General features: G+C 50.0%; 10 protein-coding genes across 10 annotated transcripts; 5 read left to right on the forward strand and 5 right to left on the reverse strand.

Annotated features, from left to right (window-relative positions):
* Positions 1–133: 133 nt before the first annotated feature.
* On the reverse strand, positions 134–1,615 carry AGOS_AFR716C (AFR716Cp; the record flags this gene model as incomplete). The annotated part of the gene is made up of 1 exon (NM_212400.2): positions 134–1,615. One exon carries the CDS (start codon positions 1,613–1,615, stop codon positions 134–136), a length of 1,482 nt encoding a protein of 493 aa, NP_986264.2.
* Positions 1,616–2,100: 485 nt separating this feature from the next.
* Positions 2,101–3,132, forward strand: GRH1 (Grh1p; the record flags this gene model as incomplete). Its single annotated transcript, NM_212401.1, has 1 exon — positions 2,101–3,132. The coding sequence occupies one exon, from the start codon at positions 2,101–2,103 to the stop codon at positions 3,130–3,132; it is 1,032 nt and encodes a 343-aa protein (NP_986265.1).
* A 228-nt stretch (positions 3,133–3,360) lies between these two features.
* Positions 3,361–4,920, forward strand: AGOS_AFR718W (AFR718Wp; the record flags this gene model as incomplete). The annotated part of the gene is made up of 1 exon (NM_212402.2): positions 3,361–4,920. One exon carries the CDS (start codon positions 3,361–3,363, stop codon positions 4,918–4,920), a length of 1,560 nt encoding a protein of 519 aa, NP_986266.2.
* A 301-nt stretch (positions 4,921–5,221) lies between these two features.
* MGR1 (Mgr1p) lies at positions 5,222–6,409 on the forward strand (the record flags this gene model as incomplete). Its single annotated transcript, NM_212403.1, has 1 exon — positions 5,222–6,409. One exon carries the CDS (start codon positions 5,222–5,224, stop codon positions 6,407–6,409), a length of 1,188 nt encoding a protein of 395 aa, NP_986267.1.
* A 199-nt stretch (positions 6,410–6,608) lies between these two features.
* EMC1 (Emc1p) lies at positions 6,609–8,807 on the forward strand (the record flags this gene model as incomplete). Its single annotated transcript, NM_212404.1, has 1 exon — positions 6,609–8,807. One exon carries the CDS (start codon positions 6,609–6,611, stop codon positions 8,805–8,807), a length of 2,199 nt encoding a protein of 732 aa, NP_986268.1.
* Positions 8,808–9,379: 572 nt separating this feature from the next.
* POF1 (nicotinamide-nucleotide adenylyltransferase) lies at positions 9,380–10,153 on the forward strand (the record flags this gene model as incomplete). Its single annotated transcript, NM_212405.1, has 1 exon — positions 9,380–10,153. The coding sequence occupies one exon, from the start codon at positions 9,380–9,382 to the stop codon at positions 10,151–10,153; it is 774 nt and encodes a 257-aa protein (NP_986269.1).
* Positions 10,154–10,168: 15 nt separating this feature from the next.
* Positions 10,169–12,601, reverse strand: URC2 (Urc2p; the record flags this gene model as incomplete). The annotated part of the gene is made up of 1 exon (NM_212406.2): positions 10,169–12,601. The coding sequence occupies one exon, from the start codon at positions 12,599–12,601 to the stop codon at positions 10,169–10,171; it is 2,433 nt and encodes an 810-aa protein (NP_986270.2).
* A 307-nt stretch (positions 12,602–12,908) lies between these two features.
* AGOS_AFR723C (AFR723Cp) lies at positions 12,909–14,375 on the reverse strand (the record flags this gene model as incomplete). Its single annotated transcript, NM_212407.1, has 1 exon — positions 12,909–14,375. The coding sequence occupies one exon, from the start codon at positions 14,373–14,375 to the stop codon at positions 12,909–12,911; it is 1,467 nt and encodes a 488-aa protein (NP_986271.1).
* Positions 14,376–14,645: 270 nt separating this feature from the next.
* SPS1 (putative serine/threonine protein kinase SPS1) lies at positions 14,646–15,968 on the reverse strand (the record flags this gene model as incomplete). Its single annotated transcript, NM_212408.1, has 1 exon — positions 14,646–15,968. One exon carries the CDS (start codon positions 15,966–15,968, stop codon positions 14,646–14,648), a length of 1,323 nt encoding a protein of 440 aa, NP_986272.1.
* Positions 15,969–16,408: 440 nt separating this feature from the next.
* Positions 16,409–19,030, reverse strand: AGE1 (GTPase-activating protein AGE1; the record flags this gene model as incomplete). The annotated part of the gene is made up of 1 exon (NM_212409.1): positions 16,409–19,030. The coding sequence occupies one exon, from the start codon at positions 19,028–19,030 to the stop codon at positions 16,409–16,411; it is 2,622 nt and encodes an 873-aa protein (NP_986273.1).
* Between the last annotated feature and the right edge of the window lie 34 nt (positions 19,031–19,064).

The following is a 19,064-nucleotide window of genomic DNA, read 5'->3' on the forward strand; positions in this document are numbered from 1 at the left end:
GAGCCTGGGCTGTTTGCGGCGGCGTGGGGAGGCGTGGGAGCCGGTGGCGGGACGAAATGCACGTGGCCACAGAAGAGTCACAACGAGAGTCATTCTTCAAGAGCGTATATATCATTAGTAGAGATTACAGAGTCTAGGCGACAAGTGCGCATAGCGCCGCGCCGACGCCTGAGCCGTCCTTTGCTACATGTAGATGGACTTTACGTTCGCCATCCGGGCCTAGAGGGGACAGCGCCAAGCCATGACGCATCATGGAACGGAATCCGGGGTAGAACTCGAAGACGCTGCCATCACAGCCAATCTCGACCTCTCCGTGGTAGCGCTTTTCCAACGCGCCCGTTTTGATGATGACGGCGGCAATGGGGACGGAGGCAAGGTAGGCAGAGCGGCGCGAGATGGCGCGCACGAGGCGCTGGATCTGGCGGCGCTCGTCGGCGGTGGTGGGGAGGCGGAGAGCCTGCAAGAGCGAGAGCTCGGTCTCGCGAAGATCGGAGGAGTCGTCGATCTCAATGTGCGAGAGAATCTCGGAGGAGAGGTTGAAGGGCTTCAACAAGCGGTGGGGTAGCTGGCCCTGGGGGTATTGGCGCAGAATGAGGCCCTGGGAGTGGAGGTCGACAAGCACGTTACGGAGGACCTCGCCCAAGAACATGCCCGACACGCGCTTCTCGAACAGGTGAAAGCCGGGGTTGTGGGTAAACTTCTGATCGATGAGCAAGTCGTACTTGGTCGTGGGCAAGTGCTTGAGCTCGTTGTCAAACGAGCCCCACTCGATGTTGATGCACATCTCGGTCTTGCCCTGCGCGGTAAGCTTCTGACGGAGCTCCTGCGGCAACTTCTCGATGTTCTCGAGCTTCTCCATGTAGCAGCCATTCGTGCCCGTTCCGAAGATGCACCCGATGACGGGCTCTGTGATCTCGCCTGTTGTGAGTGACGCCGAGTTGCGCGAATTGTAGCAGTGCGAGAGGAACGTGCCGACGGTATCGTTTGCCAGCGCGACAACGCGCACGCTGCCCAACCCGACCGCGTCCAACTGCTCCTGGTACATCTTGACCACGTCCTTGCCGATCGCATCCTTGATGTTGAAGCCCTTCGTCCAGCGGATCAAAGTGCCGCTCGATAGCGATGTCTGCGCCACGGGATACGAGAACGTAAACCCGAGCTTCAGTTGGCCGCCCTCGCTCTGGAGCACTTCAGAGTGGTAGCGCTTGACAAACGCCATTGTGCGCTTCGCGATGAAGCCGAACAACTCGTCTGATGTTACGTCGTCGTCAAGGAGCTCCTCGGGGATCTTCGACTTCAACTGCTCCAGCTTGAACGTGTGATCACCGTTGAGACGCACCGAGCACACCCGGAAATTCGTGCCGCCAAGGTCCGCCGCCAAGAACGTGCCCTCCTCAGTGCCATTGGGCCTGCCCATCACGTACGACGGGATCATCGGAAGCCCACGGTACGTCCCGTCCGTCTCTCCGTTCTTGAGACCCTGTTCCATACATTCGATGAAGTACGCGGTCAACTCGCGGAGTTTGTCCTCCGTCACCTCGAAATCCTTACATATTTCGTCCACTGCCTCCTCGACTTTCCCGCGTTGCGCCTTGTGCAAATCTTCGAAAGACATCCTGGTACCTGCTAAGATTTTAGACTTCGATACCGTTGGTCGAGGTCTTTTCTTGCTTTAGCCTACCTTCCATCCTGCCTTTGCTCATATATAGTGTTTGAGGGGCCGCGTCGAATAAAAGAAACTCCTTTAGGGGGCTGTCGTCAACGGCGGACCCTCCGAGCTCGTCGTCATGCGTCGCCGCTGTCCCACAAAATGGCGTCACCCCACACGTACAGCCACGCAGCGGACAGCCGGCGGGGACCTGCGTCCAGACGCAGCCGAGGGTGTCAGGGAGGCTAAAAGCAGCAAAAACGGCTGCGCAGTGATCCCCCCCAAAAGCGGAATCATGAATCATGTGATTGCAGGAACGGCGTGCCAGGGCGGGGCAGCCATTCCGGGCCAGGCGGGCCCGGCGGGGCCAGCGGCCCAAGTGTCACGTGACCACACGCACAAGCAAATTCGGTGAGCCCTCCGCAGCGTCGCCCGCCCCAGACCGCACACCAATGCTCCGCATCGCCAAGAACCTCGTGAAGACCTTCGAGCAGTCCGTCCAGGACATGGGCCTTGACCGGTCGCTGGACGTGTACTTCCAGTCGATCCCGCCGCAGCTGCTGGAGCCGGGCCGCGACACAACGGCCACGGTGCACGGTCTCCGCGTGCTACGCGTGGCCGAAAGCCAGCTGCAGCTGTGTTCATTCTTCGACTACATTGTAGGCATCGACGGCGAGCCGCTCCCGACGGCCGCTAACCAGCACGGCTTCCTGCATCCGGACTACCAGCGCATTTTCGCGCAGCTGAACGCGCGCAGCGGCGGCAGCGTGCAGCTGAACGTATGGTCCGCGAAGGGCGGCATGTACCGCGACGAGTACTTGCAGCTGCAACCCAAGAGCGCCGTGGAGGACGTGCCGCTCGAGCCCGAGGCCTCGCAGCCCGCTCACTGCGTCTTCGAGCCGCTGGGCTTCTCCGTGCAGTGGACGCCGTTGCTCTCCGCCACCTACACATACCACGTGCTCAACATCAACATGCCCGGCGGGCCCGCCGCCGCCAGTGGCATCGTCCCGCAGGACGACTACATCGTGGGCTGCCAGGAGGGCTTGCTGGCCACCGGCGGCGAGACCATCCTCCCAGACATCGTGCGCGCCCGCGCCGGCCGCGACCTCGAGCTCTACGTCTACAACAGCCCCACGGACACCCTTCGCCCCGTGACTGTCCACATCGGCCCGGACGGTCGCTTGGGCTGCGGCGTCGGCTACGGCTTCCTGCACCGCGTCCCTGCGCCCGCCCTCCGCGCCAGCACCGACGCCTTTGTGCCAGCCGCGGCCCTCGCCCACCCCGCAGAACCCGCACACAGCGAACCCGCACATGTCCCGCCCGCCGACATGCCGCTCCCGCTGCCAGCACCCCGCAAGAAACGCCATCCAGCCCACTCGGGCGCCGCGGCAGCGATGCAAGACTACTTCCAGGAGGGCAAGGACGCTAGTCCGCGAATCACACCTGCGGCCACGCCTGTCCCGCCCCCGCAGTCTTCTCGCTAGCCGCTGCCGTGCCTCAAGATTCTGTATCATCGCGTATCTCTTACATAAGTAGCTAGTGTCCGGGCCTTTAACACCACCGTGTCCTTCTCCAGGTAACGCTGCTTATGGCAGACAGGAGGTTGCACATCCTGCGATCCAGCTATAAAAACCAGACATTTGCCACCCCGAATCTCGATCAGCCACAGACGTCGCACCAAAGCCACGGGTAGGAATAGACGGCAGCGAGAAATGCTTTTTGACAAGCGGTTTGTGTTGTCCATCGCCGGGTTGCTGGCACAGTTTGCACAGGCCCAAGATGCCACTGCACCAGAGGACTCTGCAGTGGTCAAGTTGACCGGAGAGACGTTCGGGAAGTTCTTAGAGGAGAACCCGCTTGTGATGGCGGAGTTTTATGCGCCATGGTGTGGCCACTGTAAGCACCTGGCACCGGAGTACGTGAAGGCGGCTGGGGAGCTGGCCGAGAAGGGCATCAAGCTGGCGCAGGTGGACTGCGAGCAGGAGCTGGATCTATGCGCGGGCCAGAACGTGCGCGGGTACCCGACGCTGAAGGTGTTCCACAGTGGGGCGTCAGAGGAGGGCATGCCATACACGGGCGCACGCAAGGCCGAGGAAATTGTGGCGTACATGCTGCGCCAGGCCGAGCCGGCCGTGACGGTGCTGGAGGGCAAGGAGGCCGCCCAGGACCTGGAGGACCTGCTTGCGGAGTCCAAGACCGCAGTGGTGGTTGACGGTGGCGTGAAGGGCCTGAACGAGTCCTTTTACGAACTGGCCAACCTGCTCCGGAACGACTTTGTATTTGTGCAGTACCCAACTAAGAAGCCGACCTTGGCGGTCCACTTGCCGGGCGAGAAGGAGCCAATTGTGTTCGAGGGTAAGAACACCACGCTTCCTCACCTTGTCGACTGGATCTCCGTCGAGAGCCTGCCTTACTTTGGCGAGGTCGATGCGATCACCTATCAGAAGTACATGACCTCAGACCTGCCTTTGGCTTACTTCTTCTACTCTTCCGAGGAGGAGCGCGAGCAATACGCAGGCCTCTTCCGCAAGCTGGGCAAGGCGCACCGTGGCTCCCTAAACTTTGCTGGCCTAGACGCCGTCAAGTACGGCCAGCACGCCGAAAACCTCAACATGAAGCAGCAGTTCCCTCTCTTTGTCATCCACAACGCGACCTCAGACCTCAAGTACGGTCTCCCACAGTTGTCCGACGAGGAAGTCTCGGCGGGCACCGCGGTGACCATCAAGGAGGCCGACATCGAGAAGTTCGTCGTGGACTTTTTGGACTCCAAGATTGAGCCTATTATCAAGTCTGAGGATGTCCCAGAGGTCCAGGAGAGCAGTGTTTACAAGCTAGTCGCCACCACCCACGACCAAATTGTCAAGGACGAGGACAAGGATGTGCTTGTTAAGTACTACGCCCCATGGTGCGGCCACTGCAAGAAGATGGCCCCAACCTTTGAGGAGCTTGCGGATGTCTACGCCAACGACGAGGATGCGAAGAACAAGGTCCTAATCGCCGACATCGACGCCACCTTGAACGATGTTCACGGCGTGGTGATCGAGGGCTTCCCCACCATCGTTCTATACCCCGCCGGCAAGGACTCTACGCCGGTTGTATACCAGCGCTCCCGCTCCTTGGAGGAGTTCCTAGACTTCATCAAGGAGGAGGGTACCCACAAGGTGGACGGCCAGGCCATCCACGCGCGTAATGCCGAGACTGCTGCCGATAAGCCCGCCGAGAAAGCCGAGGCCGAGGCCGAAGACGCCGACTTGGAGCGCGATGAGTTGTAAGCCTCGTAAGTAATACCAAAGGCCCTGGGCTGAGCTAGCATCTCGAGTATATATATGTACTATTCTGTATTTCAGAAGGTATATTGGTTAGTAATGCTGGTGACTAAAGTCACGCTTTACGAAGTGTGCTATTCCCCCGCAGCCAACCAGCGCGTTCTGTTCAGACAGCCCACGCCGACATCAACAGTTCACGGTTAAGGAGTAGGTTAAATGCACTGAGCGGACGGCAAATCGGGTTCGCTAGTTGCTAAGTGTTCTACCAGGGCTACTCAGTAGCAGTATATGTTGCAATAGCGTGAGGATGGCATTATTCACACCACCTAGTGAAGATAAAGATGGGCGCGACCGTTCTGGAGGCGGAGACAAAGCCTCAGGAGTGGTTCGAACGCCGTTCCACCTTAGACCAAGCTTGGGGTTGGCGCTTTGGGGGCCGCTGGTGCCTGCATCAGATAATCGTGCCGGTTTGTGGACGCTTGTTGGCCTGCAGACGCTCATGGGGGCCTTCTTCGTGAGCCGCTTCCGCGCGCTGCGGCCGAAGCTGCTAAAGCGTGATATCGCAGACTTCCCGAGCTTGAACCGGTTCTCGAAGACGTCTGGGGACATGCATGTGGGACCTGTGCACGTGTTCGCGGATTTCGGGGGCACACACTCGTTCCACCGGCGTGCGGGGGAGAGTCCTGGGTTTTTCCAGAGCCGGCGCTTTGTGAGCCTGAAGCGCGCGCTGTACCTGAGCACCGGGGTGGTGCTGCTCGTGCAGTCTGCACTGGAATCTGCACGGCTGACGCTCCTCGTTTATGACCCATGGGAGGAACAGGCGCGCGGCGTGCGCGACAAGCAGTTCTACAACGATGTCGTGCGTTACTACCACGAGGGCGTGGATCCTGCGCGCTTCATTGTCAAGGACCCCGCAAGTGGCAATACGCTACCGGTAAATGTTCCGGAGGTGAAGCAGGGCGTTGCCCTCGCGCGCGCACACACTAACGCACGCAACATCATCACCCGTTGGCTCGGGCCTCTGGACTGCAAGCCCCTTTCTTCCTCCGAGTTCCTCGACAAGTTGGAACACTACCTCGACACCTGCGATTTCATCCAAGACATGAACAACAAGCGTTTGTTCGGGAACCCCGCAGAGGTCAAGGCTCGCCAGAAGGCTCTCGATGCGCTGATTCAGGCCAATAAGGAGAATAGGCGCAGGATCAGGCACATACTTGACATTACACCTCCCAGGGGTCTCCCGTTGTCTCCGAAGGCTGTCGACCAGGGACTACGGAGCATTATTTTGGATCCCGACCACGAGTCCACCGAGGATCTCGATTTGCATGAACTCTGGTCGATTTACAACCCTTGGGTTGATCTGGCCTTGGATACCTCGTTAAGCATTAAGTTTTTGCCCACTGTCCGGACGCCTGAAGAACTACTAGGCGATTCAGAAGACACAGCAGTTGAGCAGAAAAACCCCCCAGTACAAATAAAACGAGAAAGGGGTTAATAGGGCTAGCGCGTATATAGTACTGTATAGCATACCCTTTGGCATCATAATTAATACAAGAGATCTGTTACCCCACGTCTAGATCAGTTGGGGCAGGATGGTGATTCGTTAGTGGTGATCAGTGTATATGGACCTCGAGTTGCACTTGTGAAGCTAGTCTGAAGCATCTCAAGCAAGGCAGCCTGGAAAGGAAGTACCGATGCGAATCTGTATTTTACAAGCGTTCCTGTGCGCCGCTTTATGGAGGCATGCGTACGCGGTGTTTGATGATGAAGCATACAAAACAGATTGGCAGGTGGTGAACGTTGGCGATTACAGATGTGTTGTGGATGATGGTCGGGGCTCCCTCGTGGTGCTATCGGACTTGGACCACAGCTCAATGCTATCATGGATTAGTTGCAAGGATGGAAAGGTTGAATTTCGGCAGAAACTGGAGTTTCAGGCAGATGATATGATGGTTCTCGGAGGCGGAGGCCAGGTAGCCCTCCGTCACGCTGAGGGTGGGCTGGTGAGCTTGTTCGACACTCAGCATGGTTTCCAGCTGGACAATGAGGTTGATCTGTTCAGGTCCTCATGCACACCCGAGCTTTCTAGTCTTGAGCTGAAGACGGACGTGCTCAAGTTCCACAGTGCAAGGCCCGAGGTGGGATCGGCTGAGATTCCGGTGCCAAAGGGGTTTCGCGAAATCAAGTACTTGTCCATTAGCGACAAGGGTCAAATATCTGTGCTTTTTGCGTGCGATAAATCAGTTTATCACTACACTGAAGCCCGTGGGGGGTCCCTGACCACCCAGTGGACTAGGGACGAGTCCCTCGCAAACATCGTCGCGTACACCTATCTGTCTGAGACAGAGGATAGCGAGCTAGTCAATAATGAGTGGAACATTGAAGAGTCGATGAGTCTAGTAGGCGGTTACCTGCGGCGCCTCTGCCGTAACCTGGAGAGGCTAAAAACCTTTATTCTCACCAACCGTAAGACCCCCGGCACCCTGCTTACCGAATTCCTGAAAGATGATGAGCAGTCAATATTGAAAAGCGAGCGCAGATTTGGGCTAGCACAAAAGCTACTCGCTGCGACAAAGCATGGGGATATTGTTGCCTTAAATATGCGGACAGGCGAGCGGGACTGGACGTTTCCAACAGGTTACGAAGATATAGTTCTTCTCTCTGTGAGCCAGAAGACGCAAGAGTTACACGTCTTTACGAAGAAGGGTCTGAGTTTGATCTTGGATATTTCCGAGATCAATTCTCCAACTCCAAAGCCCGGTGAATTGGAATTGCCCAACCAGAAGGTGATGAGACTGGGTCATTCTGACAACTACTATGTGAAAACGGCATTCGGAGATCCGGAGCTAATTGTGCTGGACAGTAATTCAGAAGTGAATGACAAGGTAATCGTGGACCATACTGCCAAGTCCATCTTTGCATTTGTGATTAAAGACAGCATGCCGCGTCAAATATGGACAGTAGACGTTGGTAATGATGAGGAAATTGTCGCCTTCCAAGGTAGGGAAGAAACCTCCATTTCTAATGTTGGAATTGTCTTGGGGAATAGAACTGTTCTTTATAAGTACCTCAATCCCAACCTGGCATCTTATATTGTGGCAAACAAGAAAGAAGATACAATTACGGTGAATATCATTGATACCATCACTGGTACCATTATTCATAGAGCTACCCATGATGAGCATGTGAATCTATTACACCCAATAAATCTTGTCTTTGGTGAACACTGGGTCATTTATTCATATTTCAGCAACAAACCGATCGCAGAACAAAGAATATCCGTGATCGAGATGTACGAATCACCCGAGCCTAATACCCGCTATTCCAACTCCTCAGTCATTGAAAACAGTCTAACGCATACCGTTTCGCCCCATTTCGTTTCGCAGTCGTTCATCTTTTCTGACATTATAAAGAGCATGCTTCTCTCAAAAACGGTTTTCGGTATTACAACGAAGGCGATCCTGATGGAACTTGACAATGGCCAGCTGACTTATCTGCCCAAATTCATTCTTAATGCACGCAGAGTTGCAGAGTCCCAAATGTCTGCTGATGATCGGAAGGAATTTATGGCAGTGCCTTATGTTGGCACTATTCCGGTTCACGATAATTTCGTTCTTACCCATTATCGGGATATCATCACCAGCAAGGAGAGCAAGTTATTCTCAATCCCCACAAATCTGGAGTCGACTACGTTTGTCTGCAGCTTGAGTCACGATCTATTCTGCAACAGAGTTGCACCATCCGGTCAATTTGACATACTGAGCCCTACGTTTGAAAAAGTTAAGCTTTGTGCCACCATTGTCGCCCTCATTGTCATGTGCTATATCTTAGGGCCAATAGTTGGTTTGAAGCAAATTCGGTCGAACTGGCTAGTAAAGGAATTCTCCATTTAGCTCTGAGAGATGCCTAAATAATTTCAATAGTATGACTCCGTCTATAAACTGCGCTCTATAAAGCCTGTACATTTAGTCGCAGGTGGTTCATCCCTATGGAAAGAATGTAAACTACGGCTTGTACGGTGAATGCCAGATTTTAATAAAATATCTGTGACCGCTAACCGTGCCAAAGCATGAACAAGCAATTAGGTAATGACTGGGTAAAGGACATTCCAAGTGTTCAGATCTTGGTTACTAATTAGTTACGCCCCTTCAGTTCTTTGAACTGATTATGGGCTGGCTTGAGAGTGCCCTAGACGGATGCTAGGGTTGGGAGCACAGCTCACTTTCGGCATTGGGCCGTAAACCCACATCATAATGGATCGGATTTTTTAGACAAGTGTGCTCTCGAGCAATACCTGGTTAAACTTCATTTAAACTCCTAGAAAAACTTTAATCACCTTACCCAATGGGTGATAAATCTTTGTTAGTGCTCTTTTTGGCTACTTGGTTTCCATTATGGTTTTTTTAGATGTAGCTTCATTCCCCCCTAGACCCATGTTTTGAACAATATAGCTTAACTGATACCGATGCAGAGTACTCGTCACTTTCAACTGTTGGAGGAATCCAAGCTGAGTGGAACCCATTTCGAAATTGTTTATGGCAAAAGATTCCTGGATGCGCCCGAGAGAAGGCTACTTGTTCTGGACTCCTCCTTCAACCCTCCTCATTTTGGGCACTGTGAGCTAATAGAACGAGCTGTGGAGCACTATAAATCAGAGCAGCTGCACGTGCTACTGCTTCTATCTGTTAACAACGCTGATAAAGCGGCAAAACCGGCTACCTTTGATAAGCGGCTTTATATGATGTCGATTCTTGCGGAACTTCTATCAAAAAGTATTGATTCCTCCGTTGGACTTACAACGCACGCGCGATTCATAGAAAAGACAGGTGCCATCCGTAAGCACGGCTTTCATGTGGGTCCAATTACGTACTTGATGGGGTTTGATACTCTTATCAGGTTCTTTGATCCAAGGTACTATCAGCCTAGCACTTTGATTGAAGCATTATCTGAATTCATGCAACATACAGAACTGTTCTGCCTCACGAGGGAAGACGGGGCTGGTCCGGAGAATCAGGCCACATACTGTGCCACGCTCGCAACTGGGGGCTTTGAGCCGCACATGCCAAGAAACTGGGCTTCACATATATTTATTGATAGCAGGGCGGGGAAGTATTACGGTCTATCATCAACTAAAGTTAGAAATCTCATAGCCCAGCCCCGTGCGCTGTCGGATTTGGTTCCAAAGGAGATTTTGGATTATATATGCATTGCTGGTGGCCCAAAAATATTTACTGAGTAGGAAGCAGACGGGCCACTACTTCTTGTGAAGAGATGAGAACATGCTTTGTGTGGTGGGTTTCAGGTTACCGAAAAAGTCCTGGAAAAAGTCCTCAAAGCTGTTAAACTGGTCTACGTCAGGTAAGCTGAAGGCAGCTCCACTATCCAATGGGAGTGATGAGCTCAGCGAGCCTACTCCTGTTGGAGAAGATGCCAAACTGTCCGACGCAAGTGACGTTAGTTGTCCCACACTGTTATGTTTCGAAGAAAGTTGGTGATTCCCCGGAACTAGCTTAGTAGGATCAGTATTCTTGTCTTTACTGGTATCGATTAAAGCCTTTATAATCTTGCCAACGTTCTCAGTCGCTTCATTTGACTTTTCACCGATGGCATTCAAATGCCAGTATATCTTAGTGCACATATTTAAGATTAGCTGTCTCTCAGAAGGTTCATAGTAAAGTAGGAAATCAGAAACTGTCAGACAAGCGTAGACTAACTGGTGTAGAATATTAACAGGTGCGCCTTTAAGTAATGATGGAGGAAGCTTGAGAAATCCATTTAGTAATGCAAAACACGAGTTTTTCATGGTATGCAAGGCGCATCGGAAGTAAAATAAGTCATTTCTGAAGTCTTCATCATACCTTTCGGTCAGTAACGTCCTGCATAGCATGATGTAGTAGAAATGGTAGGAAAATAGTAGAACACCTCCTCCATCTTTTGATAGTAACTCATCCCAATTAATCAACCAGTATTCTAACTCGGGAAACACCAAGTCTTTCGCTTCCTTCTCAGATGCTTCTCGTGATCCTTCTTCAGTGTACTGCTGTCTGAATTTGCTGGAAAACTCCCTAAAATATAGCCCAAAATTCAAGAAAATGGAGCTTACAATCTCTGAAAGATTTATCTCACTAATCTTAATGTCATCTCCAAAATTTGCCTGTGGGAACTTGGCTGTTAAATTGTTGAATTCCTTCGACAGTTCATCCTGTACAGTGAATTCGCCATGCCCAATCGAGTATTGAAACTTACAAGCTGTTAGTGAATTTAAGATCCTGAGATGATATAGATCAATGGATTGGTATTCTTCTCTCACGAGAACACGCTCCTTGATCTTATGGTAATCGATGATTGTGAGCAGACTGTTTATCGCAAAATTGCACATTATTAGAGAATTGAACCGCAGTTGTCTGTGCCTCTTCGATTTTCTCGAAATGCTAAACATGCAACAGTATAATATAGCCTCTATATCATGGTCTGTTAATTTCTCGGACATCGTGAGAGTGTTCGCCAGCAGCCTCTCGACCAATGGATACAGTAGTTCTTGTTCTTCCTCGTAAACTTTGTTCTCGGCAAAGCCCATGGCAATTACCGTAAATACACTAGTGATGAATACGTGTTTCTTAACATACTCCCTGTCTATCTCCTTAATACCGCCAGGTATAATCCAAAAATGGGACTTTACGAGGAATTCTCGGGAGAGGTTTAAACATAATTGCTCATAACGACCAAAATAGCTCATGAAGTTAACGCGCGCAACGACAAATGGACGCTGGTTTTGGGCTATGATCTCCTCCTCGGATAGAGCCTTGGAGGGGAACAGTTTGCTGTCAAGGTCGTAAATCAACTTAAATGGTGGATCGCTTAGTTTTAAACTGTTGAAGCCACTCTTTCTATATTCTTGAATAGGCAGTATGCGGGTCAGCTTCTCCGCCCCAGTTTCTAACGGCGGCCAACCCAACTGCCCCTTGTAATTGGCTTCATCGTCGCTAGCGTTCGAGACAGCTGGACTAGCTTCCGAATCTTTCGCACCCATATAGGCTCTCGTACTCCTACCGCCCATCGCATTGGCGTTGAGAATAGCCGTGTTGGAGCCTTGTAACAGCAACAAGATAAAATCCAGCTTGTTGCTCAGGCCAGAGATCTGATTCTCCAGTATCTGTAATCGCTGGTCCATCCCCAGCCCTCGCTGATTGCTACTATTGCTTTGAGCAACGTGCGGAAGACGATATGGGCCTTCTTCGCCGGAGCCTTCAGCAGCGCGCAGGATATCCGCCTGGCGGTCCTTAGTCAGAGAGCACTCCAGGTTTAGCACATGGCACCTGTGGCATTTCCCGGCTGTCGGCTCAAAGTCGCATCGTGTCTTGAACTTACGGCAAAGGTCGCAGCTGTATGTTCTTCTTTTCTTGCGTTGCTTTCGTAGATGGCCCAGGTCAGAGCAGTGTTCTCGTTCCCGCATCCCTTCTCCCTCATCGTGGTCAAACGCGTGCTCGTGTGTAGTACTTGATTCCAGCCTCTTCCCTCTCAGCGTATGCACAGCTCTCCGGTTGCCGTCTAAGTATACCTTTGACTCCCCTGCCGCAGTTGTTCGGCTGGGTAGCGAGGATGAAGATGCGCTGACCCTAGCTAGCGAACTATCGTCAGCAACCTTGCCAACGCCTTCGGTATCATTCGCATGTGAAAATTCGTTCATCGAGAGCCGGATACAGACTCAAAGGGAAGCGCACTACTGCTTGTACCTTGTAGATGTCCAACCTGAACATAGGTTCATCGGTAAAATTTCGACGCTCACGAAACGCAATCGAGAAAAGGGCTTCGCCCTTGGAAGTTGACTGAAGTTTAAAACAGCTGATTACTTGTACTTTACATACAGTGCGTATAGAATAGAAAGATATGAGCAATTTTAAATTAATTCAGTTTAGTAATACTCCTAGAGAGCCTGCATATTTATTTAATTCGAACATAGCATTAGCCTGCCTTAGTTGTTCCAACGATGCCAATCATTGCAAAGTGACGAATATTAGTAAAAATACCATCCAGCCGAAGCCTAGAGACCAAACAAGCTTGCCGAGCTGGTTTTTACTCATGATAGAGCCAGCGCTATTCTCGTTGGGGTGGACAACCTCGGTGGTGTCGCGGTCAATGACAACGCCGTCCTTGGACACGCTCACAGTGTTGCGCTTGCCCGCTGACGTGCATTCTAGCTGGCCCCCGCGGACAATAGAGTTGCCGCTGAGAGGTCGTGTCCACTTGGAGCAGTCAAGCTTGCCTTCGCCGCTGTCAATCATAGCGGAGCCCTTGACTAGACGCAATTTCGGGAAGCGCGTATCCTCTATGGTACCCTCGAAGTGGATAGCACCGCCCACCTGCTGCAACTCTGGTAGGAAGTCAAGAGTGGTTAGCTTTGTGTTGTTGGAGACCATTAGTCCGCCGCTCACGACTGTCACAGAAGCTAGGTTGATCTTTTCCAAGTTTTTGTTATCAATAAGACCAAACGTACCGCCGATGCGCTTCAACTTGGGCATCTCAAGGCTCTCGAAGTTGTTTTCAATCAACTCTAGTGACTGGTTAACATACTCCAACTTGGGGAAATCGACTGAGGCCGCGTCGCGAATAGTAACGTTGTCAGCAACGAGCAACTCAGGCATCTCCACGGCAAGGTTCTCCGAGTTAGCCGAAATGCTCAATTGGGTAGTGATACGTTTGACGTCGGTTTTTATGTGGTCCATGTAGCGGTTATTGTTAATATTGAGGATCTCTAGTTCCTCAGCGCCGTAGAACCCTTCAATTGTGATAAGGGACGTGTCAGAGATCAAGACAGATCTAACGGAACTGATGCGGGGTTCCATAGTAACTGTCTGCAATATAGGAACCACTCGCCAATATAGCGTGGTAAAATGCTTTAGTCTTGGTAGATCGACTTCAGTTAGGGATGTTAGATCGTGCAACTTAAATGTTTGGCCAATGTAGTTTAGGTTTCTGCCCTGTACTCTCAAAAGTTCTGATGACTGTTCAATTATCAAGTCGCCAACAATGGTGTTAATATTTCCTAGGTCAATCACTGGTTCCTGGTAGCCAAGTATATATATGTTCCCATCGACTATATTACATTCTGATTGCAACTGGTTTAGCTGAATAGCGTTCTGAATATAATGGTAATCCTTTTTGCAGAATTCTGGTAGCCGCTTAATCTCGTCCTGCATTGGTAGTGCGCTACCTTTGGCCTTTGCAGCGGCTGTCGGCGTGGTTGCACTTGAGGACACCGCCTTACTGGGAGCGGCGGCTTTAGTTGAGTGAGATGAAGATGGTATCGGGGCATTGCGAGCCGCATCATTTGCCGACTTATTCTGTAAAATACCAAATTCACTCCTATCGTGTACGCGCCGTGCGCCAGGACTTGGGTTCCATGTAGCGGTGCAAAGTTGAGAAGTTGTAAGGACTAAAGATATAATATGACTTACTTTCATTGTTGTTTTCTATCTTGCAGTTACTCACTGTAAACCGAGAAGTAGGATCATTCTCACCAGTACAAATGTATATTTATATGTAATTGTCTCTCTCTGCTTTTGCCATATTTTTTTATTTTTTGTGGTGACAGCGTGCACTGACGCTGACGCGCAAGCCGCAGGCGCGATTCTTCGCAACTTTTCGTCAACGCGCGACAGACAGTCAGAAAGTAATAGGAAACAATTAAATACGTTGTTATGTTATATGAAGTTATACATAAGTGGCTGCCATCAGGTTATATATTGCTTTAAATAACCCATTCGTCTGGAAACCTCCTCTGTGAATGCCTCGCTCAAACCGGGATGGTTCTGTTCGATCTCGGCAAATATTACTGATAATTGATCTACAGCGTCTTTTGTCTCTTGAGTCCGTGCTCTATCACGGACGCGTCGTAAGCTGTAGCGGATAACATGTTTAAAGAAGTTTAGTTCCTTCTGTGAAGGAGCAGCAGCTTTGAGTGCCTTTTCATCATAATAGTTGTTCAAGGTAGGAGAGGAGGTAATGTTTGTCTCTGGGGTCTTTGAAGGGCTGGATAATAATGGACTTGATTGTGACTCTGGTGATGGTACATTTAACATGCCAAAATCCCAAGTTCCCAAGTAAGATTTCTTACCGGTTTTGTATAGCTTGTTTAATAATGGGTACTTTGGCTCCCTACTTGCAAAGGAAATCATCTTATTCCTTTTGACAAGGTCAACCTGGTCACGTAAATTGTATAACCTAACTCGCTTTACAAATCTATGCTTTAATAGCTCTGCAGCAGTTGGTCTCTGGGAGGGATCTTTAATTAAACACTGCGCAACAAAATCCCTTGCATGGGACGAAAACCTTTTGTCCAATTTCGGGGGGTCTCTCTTGGGAATCGCCATCAACGCCTTCATCGCATCATATTTGTCCAAAGGGGGATGTCCCATTAACAATTCAATAACCGTAATACCGAGAGACCAAATATCTGCCATCTCATTATAACCTTGCTTATTCCTATCAATAACCTCAGGTGCCATCCAGAATGGGGTCCCTACAAAGGTGTCCCTTTTCCTGGTAACCATCATTTGGCCGCTCACACCAAAATCGCCTAACTTAACGTGACCGTTATCAGTTAACAAGATATTGGCGGATTTAATATCTCTGTGAATCTTCCTTTGCGAATGTAAATAATCCAATCCAATCAATACTTCACTCACTATGAAAGCGCACTGTTCCTCTGTAACCTTATGCTCCGGTGTGTACTTTAGAAGTTCCGCACATGATCCGCCGCCACAATACTCCATCACAATCCACATCGACACATCCACTAGGAATGCTGTCTTATAATTCGTGATATATGGCGATCTAAGTTCGGAAAGGAAAAATATTTCTTGGGCTAACAAATCTATTGGTTCATCTGTGTCTTCTAGGTTCACAACCTTAATAGCAACGATCTCATTAGATGTTAAATCCCTAGCTTTGTAAACATCACCAAAGTTCCCACGACCTATGCATTGCAAAATCTCGTATTGTGAGCTGGGGTCTGGTGGTAAAGGAAGTGGTACTGAGTTTGAAAAAATACTCATGGCGAAATTATATAAAAGCAAAGAAAAGAATAGTAGCAGATAGCCGTAGCAATAACGGAATAATGGATAGGAGCCTGAGTGTATTTTCTTGTCTTATTGTTCTGTCAAGGAATAATTGGATTAGATATTAGTATGTTACTCTAAAAAAAAAGAGAAAGACTATTTAACATGGCTCTCTTTTAAAAAATTTTGCAATTAGAGAAAAGGAATAGGCTTCGATTATGTGGTGCACTGTACTTAAAACCTACATCCACAAGAAGTAAGGCAATAAGTCTTCTAAGATTTGTGTCCTCCGTCAGTCAGATGACTGTCGTTGCTGTCTGTCACTATTTCCCGGATGGGAACGGCTGACGCCGCAACAAAAACAGTCACCAACAATGATAAAAACGGTGAACAGGAACAGCAGTATAACGCGGAACAAAAACAACTGACAGATCCTCTCATTTTTGGATTTTGGGGAACTTCAAGTGTCTAGATTTTCCCAAAATCGGTGACGTAAAATGGTGGCTGGTAGTTCCCGCCATATGTTGACCCATGCCAACACTCCATCTCCGACTGCGTGTAGTTGCAGGCCCCGGAGCTGATTGGCCATCATTCTTCGAGCTGCCTTCGGCACTAGAAGGAATATCTGGACTGCATATAGAGTCTGTAAAGTCTGTGGTATGTCTAGGGTTTCTCGTATGAAGCGATATTGCCGCTGAAGTAGGGACCTCTGGTAACTTTTTGGCACCTACACGATTGTGTAAGCAATTGTGATTCTTGTATTTCGACGACCAGTATGAAAGCTGCCCAGGAGACCATAGAGCACGATGCTCATGAGATGTTGGAAGATCGTCCACATGTAGCCCATTCAGTACTAGGAATTCGGTGACAGTAAACACTGGATTCTCCTTAGTGCCTTCCCAATGCTTTAAGGAATATTGGAACAAGGAATCATTACCATCATTCTGAAGCCAGTAGTCTTCACACAAGGATACTCCTTCCGCAAAACATTTCTGCAGAAGGTAGATACTTTCTAAATGAATTGCTTTGATCAAGGAGATGTGCAGCTTTGAAATATCCTCGGTACGATTAACGTATTTCTTACTGACGTATTTGTCTGTGATATAGCTTTTCCTCTGATCGATCGAATTTTCAGGGAAAATAGGTGGCAAGTCCTCTGATTCATAAAGACTATTGACATTCTGGTTTGAAACACATTTCAGAAGTTGGAGAGATTCAGGGCTTGAGAATGAGTCTAGAGTTAAAGAGCGCATCTTAGATACATGCGCCCCCAGGGATCGATGAACACCAGAACAGTTGATGCAAACAACACATAGAATATTCAGAGATATCCATTCAACTTGCTTATCGCTCCGACAGTCACAGCATGCACTATTTGACGGATCCGCATTACGGACAATAGACAATGGATCTTTGTTCTCATCTGTCTCCTCAATGGCTATTATCCCGACAGCAGAGTGAAGCGCATACAGCCACTGCTTCATTTCATCCTCTGACTCTGCTTGGAAAGAACGAGCCTCGCCGTCGGTAGTTATGATATCAAATCCGTTAGGCTTTTTCTCCGAACGTTTAACACACACAAACGTCAAATTAATGGCCGGTCGGCTGAGCACCTTAGCTTTCGTCTTCCAATCGGAATATTCTGAGAGCTGTGATCCTTGTAGTACCACCCACTGTTTATGCCATCCATTATTCCTGTAGGACCATAAGAGTCCTTCTTTGAGGGGCTTATTTGGTTCTGAGGTAGCTGATGCAAGTTGGTAGAAGTCATTCAAGTCAGAATAGTTGGACACTTTAGAAAGCCTTATGCGCTGTTGGCTCTTTATCTTGTTAAATGGTAAGAAATGGGAACGATACTTCTTCACGAGGTGCATGTTTGTATTTTTATTATTAGGGTCGATCGAAGATTGAAACCTCGCAAGTGACACAGCAAAATCACGAGCGTTACATCCTACAACATACTGGAGTAGAGAGTGAAAATAGTCAAACCTCTGAAGTTCAAATTGAATCCTCCGAGGAAGCAACTTGCTGTCGGATTTCTGTGACAGGTTCTTGCCAACATACGAGTAGAAATCCTTTGCCTGATCATGATACTGTTTCTTACTAGATGATACGGCTTTTAAATCAATGGTATTCAAATACTGCTGTATAGCGGAGGCTAGATCTTCCTGGGAGGCAGTAGCTTTCTTCATCATTAACCTTGCCTGCGAAACACACACGGAGGAAGAAGAGAGGAGCAGGTGCCGAAACACCGAAGAAACAGGCTGGTCTTTTAGGATACAATGCAGCTCATTAAAGTCATTAGACAGGAGGTTAAATTCCTTCGATGTCATCTGTAGCAGCTCCTTGAGCTTTGTTGAGCGTTCGTAGAGCGACTTCAGGTGCGACCTAAACAAAAATAAGATAGACTCCCAGTTCGCCAACTGCGTCCGAAACTGCGGACCATCTTGGATAAAGTTTGGTACAGGATCATGTAAGCCTGGTGGCGGCGGCGGCGGCGATGGCGGGGTCGTATGCACAGTGGCAGGTGCTGTCGCAGGCGCAGCAGCAGACACCACAGCCGACACCGCAGTCATCCCCGCCGGATTACGCGTATTCGGCGCGGGTGCCGGGGTCGGCGAGCCGGCGGGAGCAGTTGACGGTGCGGGTACCGTGGGGGCCGCATCTCCCGCATCTTCCTTCGCGCGCTCGCAATAGATGTACACGCGGCATATGCGTTTTTTGTCAAACCGGATGGTGAACTTGTGTACACCCTCCTTCATGCTCGGGTGGAAGTTCAATACGTACTTCGACGAGTTCTTGATCTGTTTGATAACAATCGGTGCGTTCTGGCCCGTGCCGTTGACAAACTTATAGTCCAGAAGCCCCTCCGACTCCAGCTCTCGCAGCGAGATTATGAACTTGCCGCTGCGGGTCAGCTCCTCGTCCACCAGTAAGTACAGCGTGCGACGAATAAAGACGAATTTCGGATTGTAGCCAGCGGGCGAGTCAGTCCGTATGCTCAGCATAGATTCGTCCAGCTCGATGCAGTCCTGCAGGCTGCTCTTGACATTGCCCATTGCTGCGCGTCGCTCTCACGCAGTCCTTCCCGTT

The sequence above is a fragment of the Eremothecium gossypii genome, chromosome VI (genome assembly GCF_000091025.4).
Source record: "Eremothecium gossypii ATCC 10895 chromosome VI, complete sequence".
NCBI lineage: Eukaryota > Fungi > Ascomycota > Saccharomycetes > Saccharomycetales > Saccharomycetaceae > Eremothecium > Eremothecium gossypii.